The sequence below is a fragment of the Canis lupus genome, chromosome 25, assembly GCF_048164855.1.
Source record: "Canis lupus baileyi chromosome 25, mCanLup2.hap1, whole genome shotgun sequence".
Classification (NCBI taxonomy): domain Eukaryota; kingdom Metazoa; phylum Chordata; class Mammalia; order Carnivora; family Canidae; genus Canis; species Canis lupus.
This window is the reverse complement of record NC_132862.1, coordinates 33,620,952-33,639,968: the sequence shown is the minus strand read 5'-3', so window position 1 is coordinate 33,639,968 and position 19,017 is coordinate 33,620,952. Positions and strand designations below refer to the sequence as shown.

At 42.4% G+C, this 19,017-nt stretch overlaps 1 protein-coding gene across 2 annotated transcripts in view; it reads left to right on the top strand.

Annotated features, from left to right (window-relative positions):
• FAM234B (family with sequence similarity 234 member B) overlaps positions 1 to 18,832 on the top strand; it is a 35,421-nt gene extending 16,589 nt beyond the window's left edge. The window contains exons 5-13 of one of the 2 annotated variants that reach the window (XR_012017699.1): positions 1,018 to 1,148; positions 5,563 to 5,710; positions 6,075 to 6,216; positions 7,966 to 8,109; positions 8,284 to 8,365; positions 11,272 to 11,427; positions 13,763 to 13,880; positions 15,464 to 15,641; positions 16,416 to 16,555. Coding sequence is in view for 1 of the 2 variants with exons in the window: in XM_072798983.1 (XP_072655084.1) it covers positions 1,018 to 1,148; positions 5,563 to 5,710; positions 6,075 to 6,216; positions 7,966 to 8,109; positions 8,284 to 8,365; positions 11,272 to 11,427; positions 13,763 to 13,880; positions 15,421 to 15,641; positions 16,416 to 16,421 (1,148 nt within the window). In the remaining variant the exon portion in view is untranslated. Of the gene's footprint in view, positions 1 to 1,017; positions 1,149 to 5,562; positions 5,711 to 6,074; positions 6,217 to 7,965; positions 8,110 to 8,283; positions 8,366 to 11,271; positions 11,428 to 13,762; positions 13,881 to 15,420; positions 15,642 to 16,415 lie in introns of both variants that reach the window. The other variant, XM_072798983.1, reaches the window with a different exon arrangement.
• The last annotated feature ends 185 nt before the right edge of the window (positions 18,833 to 19,017 follow it).

Below are 19,017 nucleotides of genomic sequence, written 5' to 3'. Positions count from 1 at the left end.
TTACATGAAAGTCTCTGCTCCAGTGAGCCATAGTCTTGGATCAGAGCAATCTTATATGGAAGGGACCTTTCCACTCTCACATGGTGGAAAATCTGATTTTACTGTTTTGGAAGGTGGATATTAAGGTAAACAGAGAGGATTTGAATAGGTTGAGTAATAGATCTACAGTTAAACCTGTTTGGTGATAGGATGGGGCTAAACTGAGTTACCCAAACAGAAACTACCCTGAGGCTTTTGGTTTCTAAGTAGTCCTCTCACTCTGTACAAAAGAAGCAGAGCTTTGGTTCTTCATATTTGATATAAATGGGGTTCATGTGTAAACTTGGTGATTAACCACTTAAAAAGGGTCCGGGAAGAAACTAAGATTTGTTGATATGTGTTGACTTGGCCTTTTAACTTCTTATTATATATAGACATCCATGATATGAGGAATGAAAAAGAATCAAATATAATGAAGGCCCCTGACAACACCATAAATGTACTGCTTGTTAACACTTTGGACTTGACCGGAGCTGAATACATAATAACCTTCCCAGTTTTAGAGATTGGAGTTTGGTAGTGGGGTAATTCTGAGTGAAAAAAAAAATTGAAATGTGAGTTAACTCCAGAACTGAAGTCATTTTAAAGACTTCCTATGATTTTCCTGCTTATATAAACATGTAGAAGGAGAGAGAGTTGGTCTGGTTGGCTCCCCTGGCTGGTTCCTTCATAATTGTAATAATCTCTAACAAATCAGTTCCTCTGCCCCAGACAAGTGGGCTCCTCATTCTTGGAGAGACTTCAGCATCTCCATTTTATTTAAAAAACTTAGGTGTGAAGTTACCACATGGGTTTATTAATTAGACACTTGAGGATTTCAGCTCCCTTCGTCCCCAGTAAGTTAAAAACTAAAAGAAAAGGTAAGGAGTTATTGTCATTTGTCCATTGAGTTTCTCTTTTCTGAACTAGGAGCATTGCATCTACCTTTTCCAGAGGCCGAAAACTGTAATTGTTATCAGCCTATTTGTCCTTCCCTAGGGAAAGCCATTTGGACTTTAAACCCAAACTATTTATCCAATGGTACCCTGGCTGCCCCAGGGGTGGTGCTGCCGGACTTGGATGAAGATGGCGTTAGAGATCTTGTCATTCTGGCCATTGGGGAATTGCAGGTATGCTCCATGTTAAATGGTCTCTGTTTCTCATAGGAATTGCTTCAACTTCAGTCAGTTCCTAGTTATTATTATAGATGCTGCTTGAAACCTTTTTACAAAGGCTTAGGTTTAAGCAAATTCTCTTTTGGAGATTATTTTTTTAATACTTTATTTACTTATTAGAGAGCAAGCATGAGACAGAGACAGACAAATAGGGAGGGGTAGAGGGAGAAGCAAACTCCCCGCTGAAATGGCCACTATAGCCAAACTGTGGAAGGAGCCTCGGTGTCCAACGAAAGATGAATGGATAAAGAAGATGTGGTTTATGTATACAATGGAATATTACTCAGCTATTAGAAATGACAAATACCCACCATTTGCTTCAACGTGGATGGAACTGGAGGGTATTATGCTGAGTGAAGTAAGTCAGTCGGAGAAGGACAAACATTATATGTTCTCATTCATTTGGGGAATATAAATAATAGTGAAAGGGAAAATAAGGGAAGGGAGAAGAAATGTGTGGGAAATATCAGAAAGGGAGACAGAACGTAAAGACTGCTAACTCTGGGAAACGAACTATGGGTGGTAGAAGGGGAGGAGGGCGGGGGGTGGGAGTGAATGGGTGACGGGCACTGGGTGTTATTCTGTATGTTAGTAAATTGAACACCAATAAAAAAAAATAAAGTATAAAAAAAAAAAAAAAAAAAAAAAAAAAAAAAAAAAAAAAAAAAAAAAAAACTCCCCGCTGAGCAGGGAGCCCGATGCAGAACTTGATCCTAGGACCCTGAGAGCATGACCTGAGCTGAAGGAAGATGCGCAACCAACTGAGCCATTCAGACGCCCAACTGAGCCACCCAGGCGCCTCTTTGGGAGATTTAATGAATAAATTGCCATCATGAACTCATTTTCCCGGCAGTCTCATTATGTTCCCATTGATTATGGCATAGTGGAGCTTTGGAGCCAGATAGGTCTGTGTTTAAATTCCTGCTCTACTGTAGCTCTGTGGCCTTGGGCAAGCCATGGAATCCATCCAAGCCCTGGACATGGGAATGTTATATCTACTTACAGGGTTGTTGTTAAAGTTGGAGCTAACATATTTGAAGTGCCTTATTTTATTTTTTTACTATGTGTGTATTGTTATGTATACTTGACTTTTATATAGAACAATAAAGACAGTTCATAAAATATATATATAGACAACATTACAAGCTGAATAGGTAATAACAACAATGACCTAAGAAAGACTAATTCTAACACAGGCTGTGACAGTACAGTCTTTGAACCTAGTACGCTGGTCCTTAAATTATGGTCCTTGATTATGCTTTCTGGAGCTCCAGTGTACTGGAACTTGTTATTCTGTGCATGGATAAAATAATAGTAATTTTCCTTCCTGAATCACAGGAAAGAATATATTAGTGACCAGATTTATCTCAGTTTTAAGTTTTTACTCCTAACACTTTTCTTTGAGCTTGTGTCAAAGTTCCCTTAAGACTTTTTCTTAGACTTCCTATGTGAGTTTGCCAGGAAATGCTTGTGGATGAAAGAATTGAATAATCAGCAAATAATATTTGTGGAAAAATGTGGATGTAGATCATTTTGCTTTATTTGATAACTTATTTAATTTTAAGAGACCTTGTGTTTGCTGTTGTGATTTTTGCAATCCATGTACATGGGGTAGAGTTTTAAAAGCTGCAAGTAAAATTATTTAGAATAGAACGAAATCAGTGTTTTATAATTTTCTGCCAAGAGCACCATAAATGAACTGAAAGTGCTTCCCCAATCATAGGTTTTGAGGTGCACTGCTCTAGTACATCTGGTGATATACTTTATAAGATGAGAACAAAGAAGGAAGGTACATTTCTGAAGTCTAGTTAGTGTTAAGGTGTTTTCTGTTAGTTTTCCTTCCACTAGCTAGTTGATCTCAAAGTAGATTGAACCAAAAACCTTTATTTATATAATCCTTTTTTATTCCAGTCATTGTGAATAAAGAGACCAGGGTCTAGGGAAAATTTCAGTAACTATGTCCATCAGGGAGTGATTATCTGAAGGTCCCAAAGTGGAAAATATGGGGAGTTTGTTTTTAAGAGTTTAATGAAGTATGGTTAGCAGAGGCATAATAAGAAATTGAACAAGTTTATATATCCTGAGCAAGTTTAAAAATCTTGGTCTTCATACTCTAGTTGGCTTCTTAGCCAGTGGTGGTTGATAGACTAGAGGTTCAGGCTTTTATGGACCCTCCACAATGAGGCAGCCTCTGTGGAGGAATTGGCTTATTGCCTACTCCATGCCTTTTTTTTTTTTTTTTTTTTTGGTCCTAACTAAACAGCAAAAAAGTATACTATCCAACTTGCCTCACAGAATTTACTTATTTTCACATAGTATAGAGAAATGAATAGTCCCCTTTCTGTCTGAAAAGTGGTAGTACTAGAAAAATCTTAGAGAAGCGATGGGTTTAGAGCAGTAGCCTCACCTTTATACTGACCTTTTTGACCTCTAATGCTAACAACAAAGAACTTGGGGAACCTAGCTCTGGTTTACTCTAAGCTACAGTATGGAAGGCTATCTCTTCTGAAGGAATAGAACATATTAGGTCTATAACTTAGAGTAATTACATTCTTAGATCTGAGTTTTAAGTGAGGTGGGCTTGGGACAGCCAGACCTGGTTTGAGGTTAGAGAAACTGATCTGGTCTAGAACATTAGTGAGAAGGACCTCAAAAACCATGTGGTTAACACACTCACACTGTTATAATCTCTGGTACAGTATTCCAGACACATTGGCACCCATACTCTCCTTGAGTACTCAGGCTAATGGGAATGTCACTGATTTGTAAGATAGTTCATTTTATTTTTGGTCAGGTCTAGAATTTTCTGTCATTGGTGAGAATTCTGTTTTCTCATAGCTTCTACTCACTGTTTCCACTTCAGCTACTTTGAATGAATCTAATCCTCTTTTTACATAAAAGTCCATTAGCCTTAGCCTCATCCCACTAAACCTGCTACTCGCAAGGCTAAATACTCCCAATTTCTTATACTGTCCCCTATGTAGCATGAAGTCTAGATCTCTCTTGCTCTTTTTCCCCTTTGCACTCCATTTTTATCCAGATCTCTTTTAAAATGTACCCATTATCTGAAAACAGTATTCTATTTGTGATATAACTAGTTATATCAATGTAAGGAAATTGTTACTTTGACATAGGCTTTGTATTTCTGTTAATGCCGTGGAAGATTGTGATAGCCTTTCTAAGATTTAGTTTTTGTTTATAATCATTTAAAGCACCCACACCTTTTAATTAATTAATTAATGGCCCCATTTCTTCTTTCAGATTTTGACTCCTCTTCCAAGCCTAAAACTTCTTTGAATTTTGAGATTGTCATACAGCATATTAGCTATCCCTTTCAGCTTTGTGATAAGCTTGAGATAAGCTATTCATTCAAGTCTTTGTTAAGAATGATTAGTAGGAATGAGACAATAGTGGAGTGTTGTGATATTCCACAAAAACCTCCCTCTGAATTGGTATTGACTTTCACTCTGGGTACACTGGAAAACGTATCTTTTTATCTTGTCCAAAAGAATTCATGATGGTAAACTTTGTCGAAAGCTTTACTGAAATCAGGATGTTACCACAGTTCTTATATTTCCCAACTAATGACTCTATTTCTAAAAGAAAACCCTCTAGAGCAGAGGTTGGCAAACTGACCTGTAGGCCAAATTTGGGCCACTGCTTGTTTTTGTAAATAAAGCTTTTTTGGAGCACAGTCATGCCTATTCATTTATTATTATCCATGGCTGCTTTCACACTATGGCGGTCGACTTGTTGCTTCAGAAATCATCTGGCTTGCAAAACCTACAGTGTTTACCATTTGACTCTTCACAGGACAGGTTTGCTGATCTCTGCTTGAGAGTAAGGTTGATAGTGGTCAGGCTAAACATGTTATGTTATGATGGGAAAGACTGCCTGTATTTATTTTTTTTATTTTATTATTTTATTTTATTTTATTTTATTTTATTATTTTATTTTATTATTTTATTTTATTTTATTTTATTTTATATTTTATTTTATTTTATTTTATTTTATTCTGTATTGATTTTAGTTGGGACTGAATATAACTGGGGATTTCTGGGTATGAGAGTAGAGACCAGGGAGTCAGCGGTTCTGTAGTTAGCTCTCAGCTAGAGTTCTGTGTGCTTCAGAGAAATTGCCTGGGTTACCAAAAAGATGCTTTTTGCACATATCTGCCAAGGGATTGGGAATGTTGGCTTCATTTTCTTCCATTTTCCAGGGAAAAAATTGAAGCAGGTTTAGCTTTGTGCTTTCCAACTTTGAGAAGTGTTCCTGAACCCTTAACTAATCAGAAAGCAGTGACTTCTGGAGAAACTTACTTGATTAGGAAACGATATGGCATCTGTTGACTCTCTTTTCACTTCTTCAGCCAGATCTGTGCTTTCTGCTGGTGTCTGGCCGGACAGGGAGTCCAGTGGGCCGACCTGTGAAGTACAACATCGTGGGAGTGGGGAATCTGATTGGACCTCAGGTTTATGTCACCACAAATGGGGCTGTCTACATCCTGTTTGGCTTTGGTAAGAAGCAAAGCTAGTTTTGCTGCTGTTCTTCATCTGTGTGTGTGGTAGGCCTCTCTTTTGAGACAGAGTGAAAGCTTGGGAATTGCTGACACCAGCTCTTTTGCCACCTCCTGTCCCAGGGGCCCCTCACTCTCCCCTACCCATTGCCAGTTATTAACTCTGCTTTCTCCAGCTACCTTCTCCAAGGAGAAGCCTCTTTGTCCAGCATCTGCTTCATCCCTTCCCCAGTCCGTATTGGATCAGTCTGAATGGACTCTATGATACCCATCTGATCAGGCTCTGTGTCTCTCACTCAGATCCTCACCTTGGGAGATTTCTAGTAAATTCAGCTTCTCAGTGTTGGTTCTTCCTGTGGTGCTAGGAAATATCCAAGCTGTCGCCCTGCGGGACATTTTTGTTCAGGCCCAAAACCGAGACAGCTTACCACCTTCTCTGCAGATAGAAGAGCCAGAATGGGAGAAGCGAAGATCCATCAACCTGTCTGAGCTCATTGACATTTACAGGTAGGGCAGATGTCTGACCTTGTCACACAATTCAGTCTCCTGAAATCTTACGTGCCGTAGAGTCTCCAAGTTTGATTGGGCTGGTGAATAAGGGGGCGGAGGAGGTTTGGGGGGAAACAGTACTAGCCTTAACATACCAACTTCTTTTTTTTTTTTTAATATAATGAAATCTATTTATTCAATCTAGAAAGTTGAAACTTGGGAAGAATAGTTATTTTCATATCCAGTCAGCAAACATTATCTTAAAATGGTTACATTTTTCTATCATAGTTTCTCACAGATTTTAATATTCTTTTTTTAAATAAATAAATTTTTTATTGGTGTTCAATTTACCAACATACAGAATAACACCCAGTGCTCATCCCGTCAAGTGCCCCCCTCAGTGCCTGTCACCCATTCACCCCCACCCCCCGGCCTCCTCCCCTTCCACCACCCCTAGTTCGTTTCCCCGAGTTAGGAGTCTTTTTCTTCTCCCTTCCCTTATATTCCCTTTCACTGTTATTTATATTCCCCAAATGAATGAGAACATACACCGTTTGTCCTTCTCCGATTGACTTACTTTACTCAGCATAATACCCTCCAGTTCCATCCACGTTGAAGCAAATGGTGGGTATTTGTCCTTTCTAATGGCTGAGTAATATTCCATTGAATATACCAACTTCTGATCTGGTGAATTAGAAACATTGTTTTCTTGGTAACATAATGTGCTGATAGCTGTGTGTTGGTGATCAAGATTTGTGATCACTCTGCACATGGATTGCAAAGAAGGATATTTGTTTTGCGTTCTGAGTCAGAGCAGGACAGGCTGAGATGGGGAGACCCTTCAGGCAGGGAGAGAGATTTATGTAAAATACCTGCTTGTAAAAGCAGGCAGAAGTATCTGCCCTACTCTTTTTCTGTGTTTTTCTCTTATTTGAAGAATCATTTTGGCAGGAACAGGGCTAGCATCCATGAAATCTTATTTTTTATTCTTGTTTATTTTATTTTGTTGTTTTTTAAGATTTTATTTCTTTATTCATGAGAGACATGGAGAGAGACACAGGCAGAGAAAGAAGCAGGCTCCCTGTGGGGAGCCTGGTGTGGAACTCAATTCTGGGACCCTGGGATCATGCCCTGAGCCAAAGACAGACACTCAACCACTGAGCCACCCAGGCATCCCACTTGTTTATTTCTTAATCAAAAGCATGTCGTTTGTCACATGCAGTGGATTTTACCCATTTAACCCTAGGCTTATATAGTGATTGTCTTCATTCTTTTCTATCAGAAGTTTCAAATCATTTTCTAGCATTTTCTCAGACAGTATTACATTGTTTCAGTGAATTTGGCAGGTGTTAAATAGAATGGTCCCAGTTGTCCAGAAAAAGAATAATTGAATGCAGTGTAGAGCATGAGTTGCTGTCCCAGCTTAGCGACAGCTTCAGGCCTCCTGTCCAGGTCTCCACCCACCTTCCCTGTCGTTATCCTTGGCTCTGTTATCTTTCCCAGAGTATCCAGTGTGAGGGATATGGCTCTGCAGCACTTCTCTGGAGACTTTCTTTTGAACTTTCATGAATCTCATTTTAGAGAGCAGGTTTTCTTTCTTGCTTTACCGAGTGCCCCCCCCCCCCCAATAAGATAATGGTGGGAGATGAATATGAGAGTATATACGAATATGTACCCCAAGAGAAAGAGCCCAAACCTTGGAGGTGGGTGTGGATCTGGAATCTCATCCAAACTGGAGACTAACCGTTGGGATCTTGTTTAATTCAGTGATGGTGTTGAGCTACTCCAGATGGTGAAGGCACCTGATTCCAACTGCAGCAACCTCCTGATTACAACCAGACAAGGGCTTGTCCTGCTTCGGGGGCAAAATCTTACACGTTCCTGGACATTAAGCCTGCATAGCCTGCACAGGTTTGCAGTGTGTTCCTTCTAACGGGTACTCTTTTGATCTGCTTTCCCATGTTTAAAAATTGCCCAGAAGAATTTCTTGATATTTAGGATAATGCAGGAAAAGAAAGAGAGATAGAATATCCTGTTTTCCTCTCCTTCTGCTTCGATACTGAGCACTTTTGTTCTCATTTGCAGCCAGCCTACTCCCGGATATTTCACTGATGATCAGACCTTAGACTTCTTCCTCCAGATACAGGATGGAGTTGGGATGAAAAAGGTAAAACTTTGGGACTCAAATCAATTAAAACACTTGTAAAGTGTCTTTGTTGTGTCTGCCACACACTAGGCACCATGAGAAACAAAAAGAACCTAAAATATCCCTTCCTTCAGAGAACTCAGAGTCTAGCTGATGGATAAAATGAGAACTCACCATTTAGTGCTAAAACCTATAGCATTGGAAGCTTTTCCAGCTAACCTTCCTGTATGTGCATTCACTCTTTTGAATTCTTAACTTACAGTTAGGCAATAGAAGCCTTCTGAAGTGTCCTGGTGGGGAAAGGCAGGCATAAATAAACTTAGTACTTCAGTACATATCTTCCTAAGATTTCAGAGAAGGCAGGATATCTGGGGTGGCTGGGTTGTTATGGAAGACTTAATAAAGGAGGGAAAGATGATGAGCAGGAACTCGAAAGCTGAATTATATTTATGTGAGGAGGAGTGAGTGGGAAGGCATGTTGGGTCAGGAACACTGACACCAGAGGCCCAGAGACAGAATGGTATTGTGTGTTCCAGGGACACAGAAGAAGTCTTTCTGATAGATAGAAGGTACGTATGTATGTATGTATGTATTTATTTATTTTTCTGATTTTATGTGAGGTTGCATACTATGAAGATACAATGATTGGATACACAGTTTTCAGTCTTTTTTTTAATTTATTAATTTATTTTAGAGAGAGTGTGCATGCATGCACACGAGTAGCGGGGAGGGGCAAAGGGAGATGGGGAGGGAGGATCTTAAGCAGACTGTATCCAGTGTGGAGCTGAACTGGGGCTTGATCTCAGAACCCTGAGGTCACAGTCTGAGCCGAAATCAAGAGGTGGATGCTTAACTGACTGAGCCACCCAGGCATTCTTATTATAGGAAGAATTAGAGTTTTTAAAATTTCTTTTTTATAATTGACCTAGCTTTTTGGTTTATCTTCACTGTAAAATATGTATTGTATATTGCACACTGTTCCCTGTGAGCAAACTTGACAATCATCGCTTCTAACGTCTGCCAAGTTGCATGTCAGATGTACAGATGTCTTTGGAGACACAGCATTAGTGACGACAAGGTCCTGGTCTTGTATAGTTCACAGTCACTGGAGTGCCTTTATGCACACGGCTCTACCACGTCATGGTTAATGCTGTAAGGGAGGTCCACACAATGCCACAGGGGCAAGGAGAGCAGATAGAGTCAGGGGAGTCAAGAGGTGCTTCATGTTGCGGGCTACATGTTCAAATTATGAAAGCAGAGAAGTGGTTTGCTGGATTGATATATAAAAAGAAGCTGAGGGGTTTTCTGCCAGAGAGATCCAAGTGAGCTTAGCTTATGGAAGGCTCTGAAAGGAAGGCTGCAGAATTTAGGAGACATATTGGAGGCAGTAAGGTTATTTGGACATGAGCAGAGGACAGCTCCAATGATAAAAGCATCTCTTCAGGGAGAGTCTCTCAGCAGTGCTGTAGAGGAAAGAAGCAATATCTGATTGTGTTTCAAAAGAATTTCAGATAGTGACTGGAATTCTCATTGGCATTCCCAGCAGGATTAAGGGAGGGGGGTATATCTAGCTTGATTAAGAGCTGAGGTGCTGAGGGTTTGGACCTGGAATTTAATCTTGGCTCCACTCCTTATTGGTGACCTTGGCCAAATTACATAATTTCACCTAACTGCATATTTTTACATCTATAAAGCAGAGGTAATAATATCACTTGTCTTCATAGGGTTCTCATGACAGTTAAATATATGTGACTGGATGGTATTTTTTAGTGTGGTGCCTCAAGGCTTTTCTCCCAAGACCACCAAAGGGAATCTTGAACTGCTGGCTCAGGGGAGTTTGTCTCTCCAGGCGGTGCCAGGACCTTTTGTGCCAGTTGAGTCTAAGCATGGACGTAGAGGGGTGGGACCCAGAGGCTGGAAGAATAGGGAAGTGGTAGTCGACAGAGGTGCCGTCCTTCCTCTTTCCAAAGAACAGACACTAAGGAGAGGGGCCCTTAAGATGGGGTAGGGTGGGAGGGGAGTTTCTTGTGCATTTTGGCCAAGGAGAGGCTCTGTAAAACTGTGAGATACGATGTATTTGGGGTGAAAAGGAGACATGCTGCCAGGGATTATGAGCTCAGTCCCCTTCATAATCTGTGAGAGATGCATCTGAGGAGTAAATTTTCTCTTAGTTTGCCTGTTTCGATGTGCACTTTTGAATTTGAGACCACAATAGGGCTGAGCTCCATGTGTGTAACACCCAGGAGTCAAACCCATAAAGCTTATAGCACAGCACATAGGACCTGCATCCATGGGGTCACTGTTCCCTTAGCAGGGGATGCATTGTGAGAGGGAAGGAGCAGGCCAGAGGCACTGCTGTGGGCAGCTAGGTACAGCTCCTGCCCTCCAAAGGGCTGCTCCCTCTGCACAACAACAGCCATAGACACTGAACAATATGACTTCCATCCTGTCCCTGAGCCGCCATTCTCTCCTCTGTGGAATGAGAACTGGATTGGATGATTTATAATGTTCCTTCCTGTTTGAGAAATTGGCAGTCCTTTAAACTCTATGAAATGGGGACAAGGGCCGCAGAAAACCAGATCTGGTCCCTCGTCACTATTTAATGCCCTCTGAATGCCCAGTTTGTTCACATGTAATAAGCTCAACCTATTAATATATGTGGGTTTTCATTCTTTTGTGTGTTTTCTTGGCCTGCTGCCTTTTTTTGTTTTTGTTTTTAAGAGACAGAGTTGGGGAGGGACAGATGGAGAGGGAGAGAGCAGGCTCCATGCCTGGTACAGAGCCCAATGTGGGGCTCCATCTCACAACCCTGAGGTTATGACCTAAGCCGAAATCAAGAGTCTGTCGCCGAACTGACTGAGCCACCCAGGCGCCCCAACCTGCTACCTTTCTGAAGGTGGGCTCTACTCACTGTCTCCTCTTTGCAGATGATGGTGGTGGACGGGGACTTGGGCTCCATTACCTGGAGTTACAGCGTTCCTTGTCACATGAAAGAGACGCCAACCACCTCAGCAGTTACTTCAGACCAGAAATCTGTCTTCCTCTTCTGGGCTGAAGGGATGTCCACTGTATCTCCCAGTTCTGTGAGTTAGCCTTGGGGGGCATGGGTGGTGTGGGGGTCCTTATGTCACTTGTTGAGATGACAACTGCTCTGCGGGACTGACTGGGTTTAAAGTCAGTCCCGCTAGTGGAGGGGCTAGTAGAGCACCCACGCTTCCAAGTGGGTATGGGTGAAACCCAGTGACACCTGAGTAGGCGAGGCTGGAAGCTGCTTCCTCCTGAGCTCTGCTTGCCCTGGCCTTGCCTTTCAGCCCAGCATTGTGAAAGCTGACAGCAGCCCCTGGGTACTGGCTGCCAACAATGGGAGTCTAGATGAAAGATAACCCTCTCAAGATGTGAGGTACAATTTCCAGATGTGTGCTATAGTCAAAGAGAAGTAACTGACTGGTCTGGAATGGGCAGAGAAAGTTTCACAGTGGATAAGACTGGGCTTCAAGGTGAATAAATTGAGTCTGTAGAAATGATGTGGGGCAGGCAGGGATGGTCAAGCAATTGGAGAGGACATTGACGAGGCTGAGGTTGAAAGTTCACCTGGGGGGAATTATGGGAAAGAAGGTCCAATGCCCAGAAGGCAGATTTTAGAAAGTCTTAAATGCTATACTGAAGTATTTTAATGGGGTTGATGAGGCAGGGCACCATCTATAATAGGTGCCTGGGAGTTTTTGGTAAGGCCTACCCTGAGTTGGTTCAATGAAACATATCTTAACCAGCACCTGCTATGAGCCAGGCACCATGTTCTCCGTAGGGACATAAGGATAGACTAGAAATGGTGCTTGTGCTCTAGAGGAGAAGCCAGATGGTCCCCCGATGCTGGGGGGACACAGAAGGACTTAGAATCCTGAATTCATCAACCATGCACTCTTGGACAAGCCACCTAACTTTTCTGAGCCTATGTTCCTTATCCATCATTGAAGATGCTAATCTGTTCCCTCATTTTGAGGACCAGATTTACTCAGAATCCAGATGATAGTCTTAATTTGGCCCATGCCCTAACATGTGCCCATGGACAGTTTACTTGACATTTTAACTTCCTGGTTTTCTCATTTAATAAAATGAGGGGATTGGAGCAGGTGACTCTCAAATGTAAATGTCTATAAATAACATAAAACAAAAGCATGCTACAAATGCACAAATAAGAGATTTAGGTGGAAACACAAAAGGAAGGGGATATTTTGTCTGGGGCAACTAGGGAACTTTTCATAAAAGAGGTGGCATTAGGTGGGGCATCTAAGGACGAGAATTATTTTAATGCATGGAAACAGGATCCAGAGGATCATTAGACAGTCTAAGGGGGAAACAGGATTGACAGAGGTTAACTAGAGTACAGGTAACAGTCAGACTTTCCTGAAATGTGGGTGGGCAGGTAAATAATTGTAGGAAGAGGCTGGAAAAGGCAGGTTTGGGTTAAATGGTGTAAGACCTTGGTATTCAGGCTAAGGAATTTGGGCTCCATTCCCTTGGCAGTGAGGAAGGAGTTTGACTCTTGTCATGTGCACAGAGCCAGAGATCTGTCCTGTTAGGTTTGGGGTCCTGGGTGTATGTGGAAAATGCCCTCTTGTGCTTTGTGGCATATGCTGGGAGTGTGGCTGCAAGCTTCCTGCCTGTGTTTCTCCTTACTCTGTGGACTTCTTATGCTAAGAATATGGGATTCCATTTCCTCCACTAGTGCGGGCCCAGGATGGTCCCAGGGGAGGGGCGGTACTCAAGTTTGGTAGAGCTCTTGTATGTGGTATTTTTATGCTTTAACAACGATATGGCTGCACACGTGTGTGAAAGCCAAAGGTCATTCCTGCACAGAGGTCATTCAGGTAAAAGCAGCTCTAGTGTGCATTGCTTCTGCTGTAGGGACTTTAGAGACTGACACTTGGGCCTTGGAGTTTTTGTTTTATAATTAGTGATTCGCTTCTGTCTGGTCAAGGCTCTATTTATGTCAGGAACTGAGATTTTTGTGATTTTAGCTTGATACTTGCAATTGGCTTTAATACCCAGTGAAAGGAAATGTCAAAGCCCCACCTACTTCAAGAGATGACCCAATGTTCTAATATTCCCACAGGCAGAAGACTGGGAGCCTGCCCTTGGGGCATGCATATTTCTGTTCTTTTTCTTTTTTCTCATAAGGGAGAAAGCATTTTCTAGCTCTAGTGGTTTGAAGAAATTAGTGATTAGTCTGTTTTGAGCTCTTTGGTATATATCTCGTTTATGGGAGTTTCTCTCAAACACAAGCTTATAGTTGAGGTCAAGTCATAGCATCTGAGAGGAATGAGTTATCACCACGGTCTCCTCTGCCCTCTTTATCTGAACTGTCACATGTGGGAATCTAGAGTTACTGTGTTTTACCCTTTTGCTTGTCATTGTCAGGATGTCATCCCAGGAACTGGGCCACCTAGCCTTCACCACCTTTACCTCCTGCATCCAGCATTCCCTTCTATTCTTCTGGACCTGGCCAATGCCACAGGCACAGTGACAGCTTCAGAAGGTAAATCCCCTTGATGGGGCTGTGTACACATATGAGGGAGATGTGCTGGCTGTGTGTGCGAGGATACCATTGTCTTACCAAGGGAGGGACATGTGCCTTTAAACAACAGTGGGAGTGGGGGGCCGTTGAGCCACTCCCATGCATCCCTGGTATCCAGGGCCATTGCCTTTGGGAGGAGCATCAGGCTCACAGACTGAGGAACCAACCCTCTGAATAGGCTGAAAGCGGAGGGCAAGTGTAGCCTCGTTCTCAAAGGATTCTTAAGAAGCAGCCACTCCTTCAGCAGACATTCACTGGGCATCATCTATATGTTGGGCACTGTGCCACGTTCTCAGAAAACCAGTAAGACTAGTTGCCTGACCCTCTAGGAGCTTAGGATTTAGAATTAACTGTGAGGAATATGATGGAGGTAGCATGTTGTCTCCAGGATGTTGGTTTAGGATCAATGGAGACTTTCTTTTAACTAGTACAAGTAAACATGCCCATTGCATAAAAATGGCTGCCAAGAGGAAAGTCAAGGAAAAAGAAAAATCACACAGAATCTGAGCACTCATTACCACTATTAACATTTTGGAAGTATTCTTCAACTTTATATACATATGTAAATAATACTATATAGCAAAATTTGGATCAAATATTAGAGACCCGTAATTCAGGCACTCAAAACTGGAAACTCAACCACTGCTACCTCCTAGTCTGGAACTGTCTGATGGTCTCCCCTGAGATCTTTTGCTTCACTCTGGCCTAAGGGAGTCTGTAATTCTTGCTGGGTGGATTATGTGGGGAAGAAGATAAGATTGGCCACTTTTCCTTGACTTCTTTCTGTGTTCTCTTGCCATTCAAAGATTTGCTCTCTGTGTACAAACTCATTTGCCTTGAAGTTAAAGCCAGTACTTGTGGCTCTCAATTTGCTGGGATATGTTGGGAAGAACATGTGATCTGGAACTTGCAAGCACAACTGCCCACTGGCTTTGTGTGTGGTGGGGGGCTGGGATGGGGGAAGTGTCATCCTATAGAATCCTGAGATTGAAGCTCCATGAGTTGTTTTTCAGTATTTTAGCATAAAATACTATTCAGTGAGCATTAAATAGTGGTAATAGGAATTGACACCATTTCTATTACACCACCTGGTTTAAGGATAAGGCAAACTAAGTACTGGCTGGGCAGATAGCTTCTTTGACCATGTCCAGACAGCCTGGGAATTCTCAGAAGTTCTAGCCTGTTTTACTCCCTTTTCTACCAGATTGAGTTGGTGTATCCTTATTTTCTGATCTGGGGCTTTTTAGAAACGGCTTCAGAAAAGGAAAGGTCTACATAGAGACTGAGAGGAATGTGCTGCTTTGCCGGCATCCTGTCATTGCCCACTGTGTACCCTTTGCCTAGCTCAGGGCCCTGCATGTGGTAGGTGCTCAATAAACTCCACATATGAATTAATGAAGGAGTAAATGAGGGAATGCATCTAGTTGCTGAACCAAGCCACTTTCCCATGAACAGAAGTTTTCTGTCTTTGTTAATTGCTCTTGTTTTTGTCCTTCCTCAGTTGGAATTAACGACCTCTGGAAAGATGCCTTTTATGTTACCAGGACAACAGGGCCGAGCTCCGAAGGCCATCCAGCACCTCTGGTGGTCAGCAAGCTTAGTCTACGGTGGGCGCTGATGGAAGGCCAGGTGGTCGAACTCGAGGACACCACCCCCAAAATTGGCCGTGGGGAGCTGCGAAGATTCCTCTCTAGGATAAAGTTTGTTGATCCTCCCCACCAGGTGAATCTCTTCGGAGAGATACCTGTGATTACTACTAAGGGTTTGGGGCAAATGCTACCAACTCCAGTTTTGTTCTCTAGAAAGTAGGGGGAGTAGGAGCCTTCTTGATTTCCTGAGTGTCAAGAGCCAGTTGTTCTTCAAGAACAGCACTATTTTCTTAGGTGCTTTTTGACCATTCAGAAGTGGTACTCAGTTTTTAGCTGGGAATGGTACCATCCACCTTAGGGAACATTTGGAAATGTGGGGTCATGGTTTTTATTGTCTCAGTGACTGGAGAGGGTAGATACTACTGGTATTTTCTGGATAGAGGCTAGCGATGTTAACATCATGCAGCACTTGTGGCAGTGATATACTCCAGAGAATGATCTTTCCAAAATGCTAACCTCCCAGCCCTCAAATACTATGGTCTAGTTCAGTGTTCCAAGAATTTATCATGGGATGCCTGGGTGGCTCAGTGATTGAACATCTGCCTTTGGTTCAGAGCATGATCCCGGAGTGCCAGGATCAAGTCCCACATCGGGCTTCCTGCATGGAGCCTACTTCTCCTTCTGCCTATGTCTCTGCCTCTCTCTGTCTCTCGTGAATAAATAAAAAATCTTAAAAAAAAAAAAAAGTTTATCATGGAAAAAAACAAAGTCTCTGGATCTTTTTGGAAGGACTTAAGAACTATTGGGGCTAGACAAAGGACAGAAAAGTAGAGGAAAAGCCTGACCTTTGGGTTTCTTTATCATGAAAAAAGATGAAAGTTGCTGATGCTTGCACTCTTTCCCCTAGATATAGTCCGATGGAATCTTCAGTTTCAGAAGAAATGAACAGAGTGGTACTGTCTCTCTCCCATGAGTGTAACGTCAGTTCTTTGGAGAGAAGGAAGACTTCAACCTCATTTCACCACCTCTGCATTATTGTTGCAAAACACTTTGGAGGGCACATTGGGAGTTCTTTGATGACAGCACAATCCATTTGGCTGGGGTATCTGACCTACCTTTTCAGTCCCTACATAAACCCCTCTGGGCACTCCATGGATAGTTTGGAAATGTGAATATTATGTTTTATTTTTTGTATGTCTAATTTATAAGCTCTTACTAGGGAATTCTGGTGAAGGTCTTCCCTGGAACATTTTGTTTTGCGTTATGCCACATGTGTGTATGTATTGGTATTGTGATGACATTTTCCAGATGTTCTAAGCTCCAGGGGACCTGAACACCACCACCCCCACCCCATCCCCCACCCATTTCTTGTCCTCCTGAAATACATCTGGTTGGTTTGGTCGTCTTGAAACTTCCAGGTGCCCTGCCTCTGATATTCAGGGCCATTTGTCCTTTCCCTTCTGTGTTCTCTCACCACCTGTACCTTAGCTTTTTCCCCAGCCAGGCAGCACGGAGACAGACAGTGGGAGCCTCCCTCCTCACGAACTTTCCAACTCTACACACTTGACCATAACGACCACCACATTCCTGTCAGAAGGGGAGCTAGAGAAGCATAGTTTATGACCACCCTCTAACAAGGTCCCCGTTATTATGTGGTTTTGATTGGTCTACCCATCATGACCTTTTCCCTGAAGTAACTTCGGAAATGCTTGTGTGTGTGCTGTCCTTATGTCTGTGAAGTTGGGGACGATTCAGGCAGGTAGCCTTATCCCTGCCTCATTGCCACTCTGATTTCCTAGCAATCTTTAATTGGCCATCCTCTGTACTGCCTCCCATTTGCTCTATTTTATTCAGAGATATTTTTGCTTTGCTTGCACGAGAGCAGAGTGGTTTCTGGATTTTTATTCTTGCTCCTTGAGTCCCGTATGCAACCACTTTGCCTGCAACATCTCCTTGTAGAACCTTTGAAGTGCTATATTTTGAGAAAATTCCTACGTGTAAGTACTGTAACTTTTATCATTGGTTAAGTTCTTTAGAATTACCTCCACTGCTTACTTCTGCCTTCTTCCATAAATATTTTACTTCCATTAAGTTCCTTCCTAAACTTCTGGGTCATTGTTTATATACCAGAAAATGCCATGTTAGCCAGTAGAGAACTGCTTTTCTTCTTGAATAATTTTGATCATACCCGAGTACAACTCAGGTTTTGTCTTTACTTGGGCCAGTATCTTTTAGCTTGTATTAATAGAGTCCAGAAAAATTTAGGGAATATAGAAATTTAGGGATCCCAGATTTGAAGGGGTATGTATTACTTGCCCAGTGGTAGGCATTATAACATAACAGAACAGTGGTAGCAAACAGCAGATTGGCCTGCCAGGTTTCTGGACATCCCCTGGCCTCAAGCCCCTGAAAGCAAATTTGGTTTCAACACTTTGAGAAGCTTGTGTGGGTCTAGCTTTTGTAAACTTGGGGCAACAATTAGAGGAGACCCGAGAGGATGGGGATGATTCTAGATTCACTTCTAGAGTCTGAATCTCTTGGGTAGAAGAGTCTGGGATCTTGTTTGGCCCAGTAGAGGATTCTAAGGACTAATTTTTAGTCGACCGAATAGCTAAAACTTGACTTGTGCTCCTGTGGCCTGGGCTGAGCCATCTACACCTAATCTTCCTTCTTCCCCATGTTGAGGCTTTCTGGGAAAGCCACTTTAGGTAGAGGAATAAAATTCAAAGTCATTGACTGAGGACCTGGTCTGAGCTGGGGGGGATCCTTTTGGGTAGGAGATTGTGTTTATGCTGGATGAGTCCCAGAAATAAGATGAAGCTAGAAGAATGTCAGTCACTAAATTCTTCATGGTGTGTTAACAACCTAACTTCACATAGTTTGTTTTGAATCCCTTTTTGCTAGACATGGGACAGGCTCTGGGCTTCTCTTCCCTCCTGCAGCCAGGGCAGAGGGTTGAAATGGTGGCTGAGGACCAAGGAAGCTTCATCCGAGCAGTGTGGGTGCTAGTCTGTCACGTGTCCCTACACTTCCTTCTCCTTGTAGGCACCCACTCCACCAGACATCTAAGATAGGAAGAGCGCCTTCCTTCCCCCCACTCCAGCAAGGCCAGTGTGACTGCTCTATCCACCCTAGACAGCATCTTCCCCTCCCCTAGATGGTCTCTACTCCACTTTCCAGTGTGGTATGCTGATATCAACCCCTTTTGAATGTGAACTACTACTTTTATTGCCCAGACTACAGAAGAGCCAGCTGGTATATTGTCAGGAAGCACTATTTAAAATGTGAATTGTTGCAGAATAAATACTATGTATAGGAAACACATTTGTGTGTCATTCTCATTCTTCTTTGGCCATCATGATGGTTTTCTCTTATGGGAAAGAGGAAGGGCAAGTGGATGGATGAGTTGGGGATCCAGAGAGGAGATATGCCATGGCCTTGTTCATTGGGGAAGTGTCCTTTACCATAAATTCCATCTAAATAACTTCAGTGGACCATTTCTGGAAGTG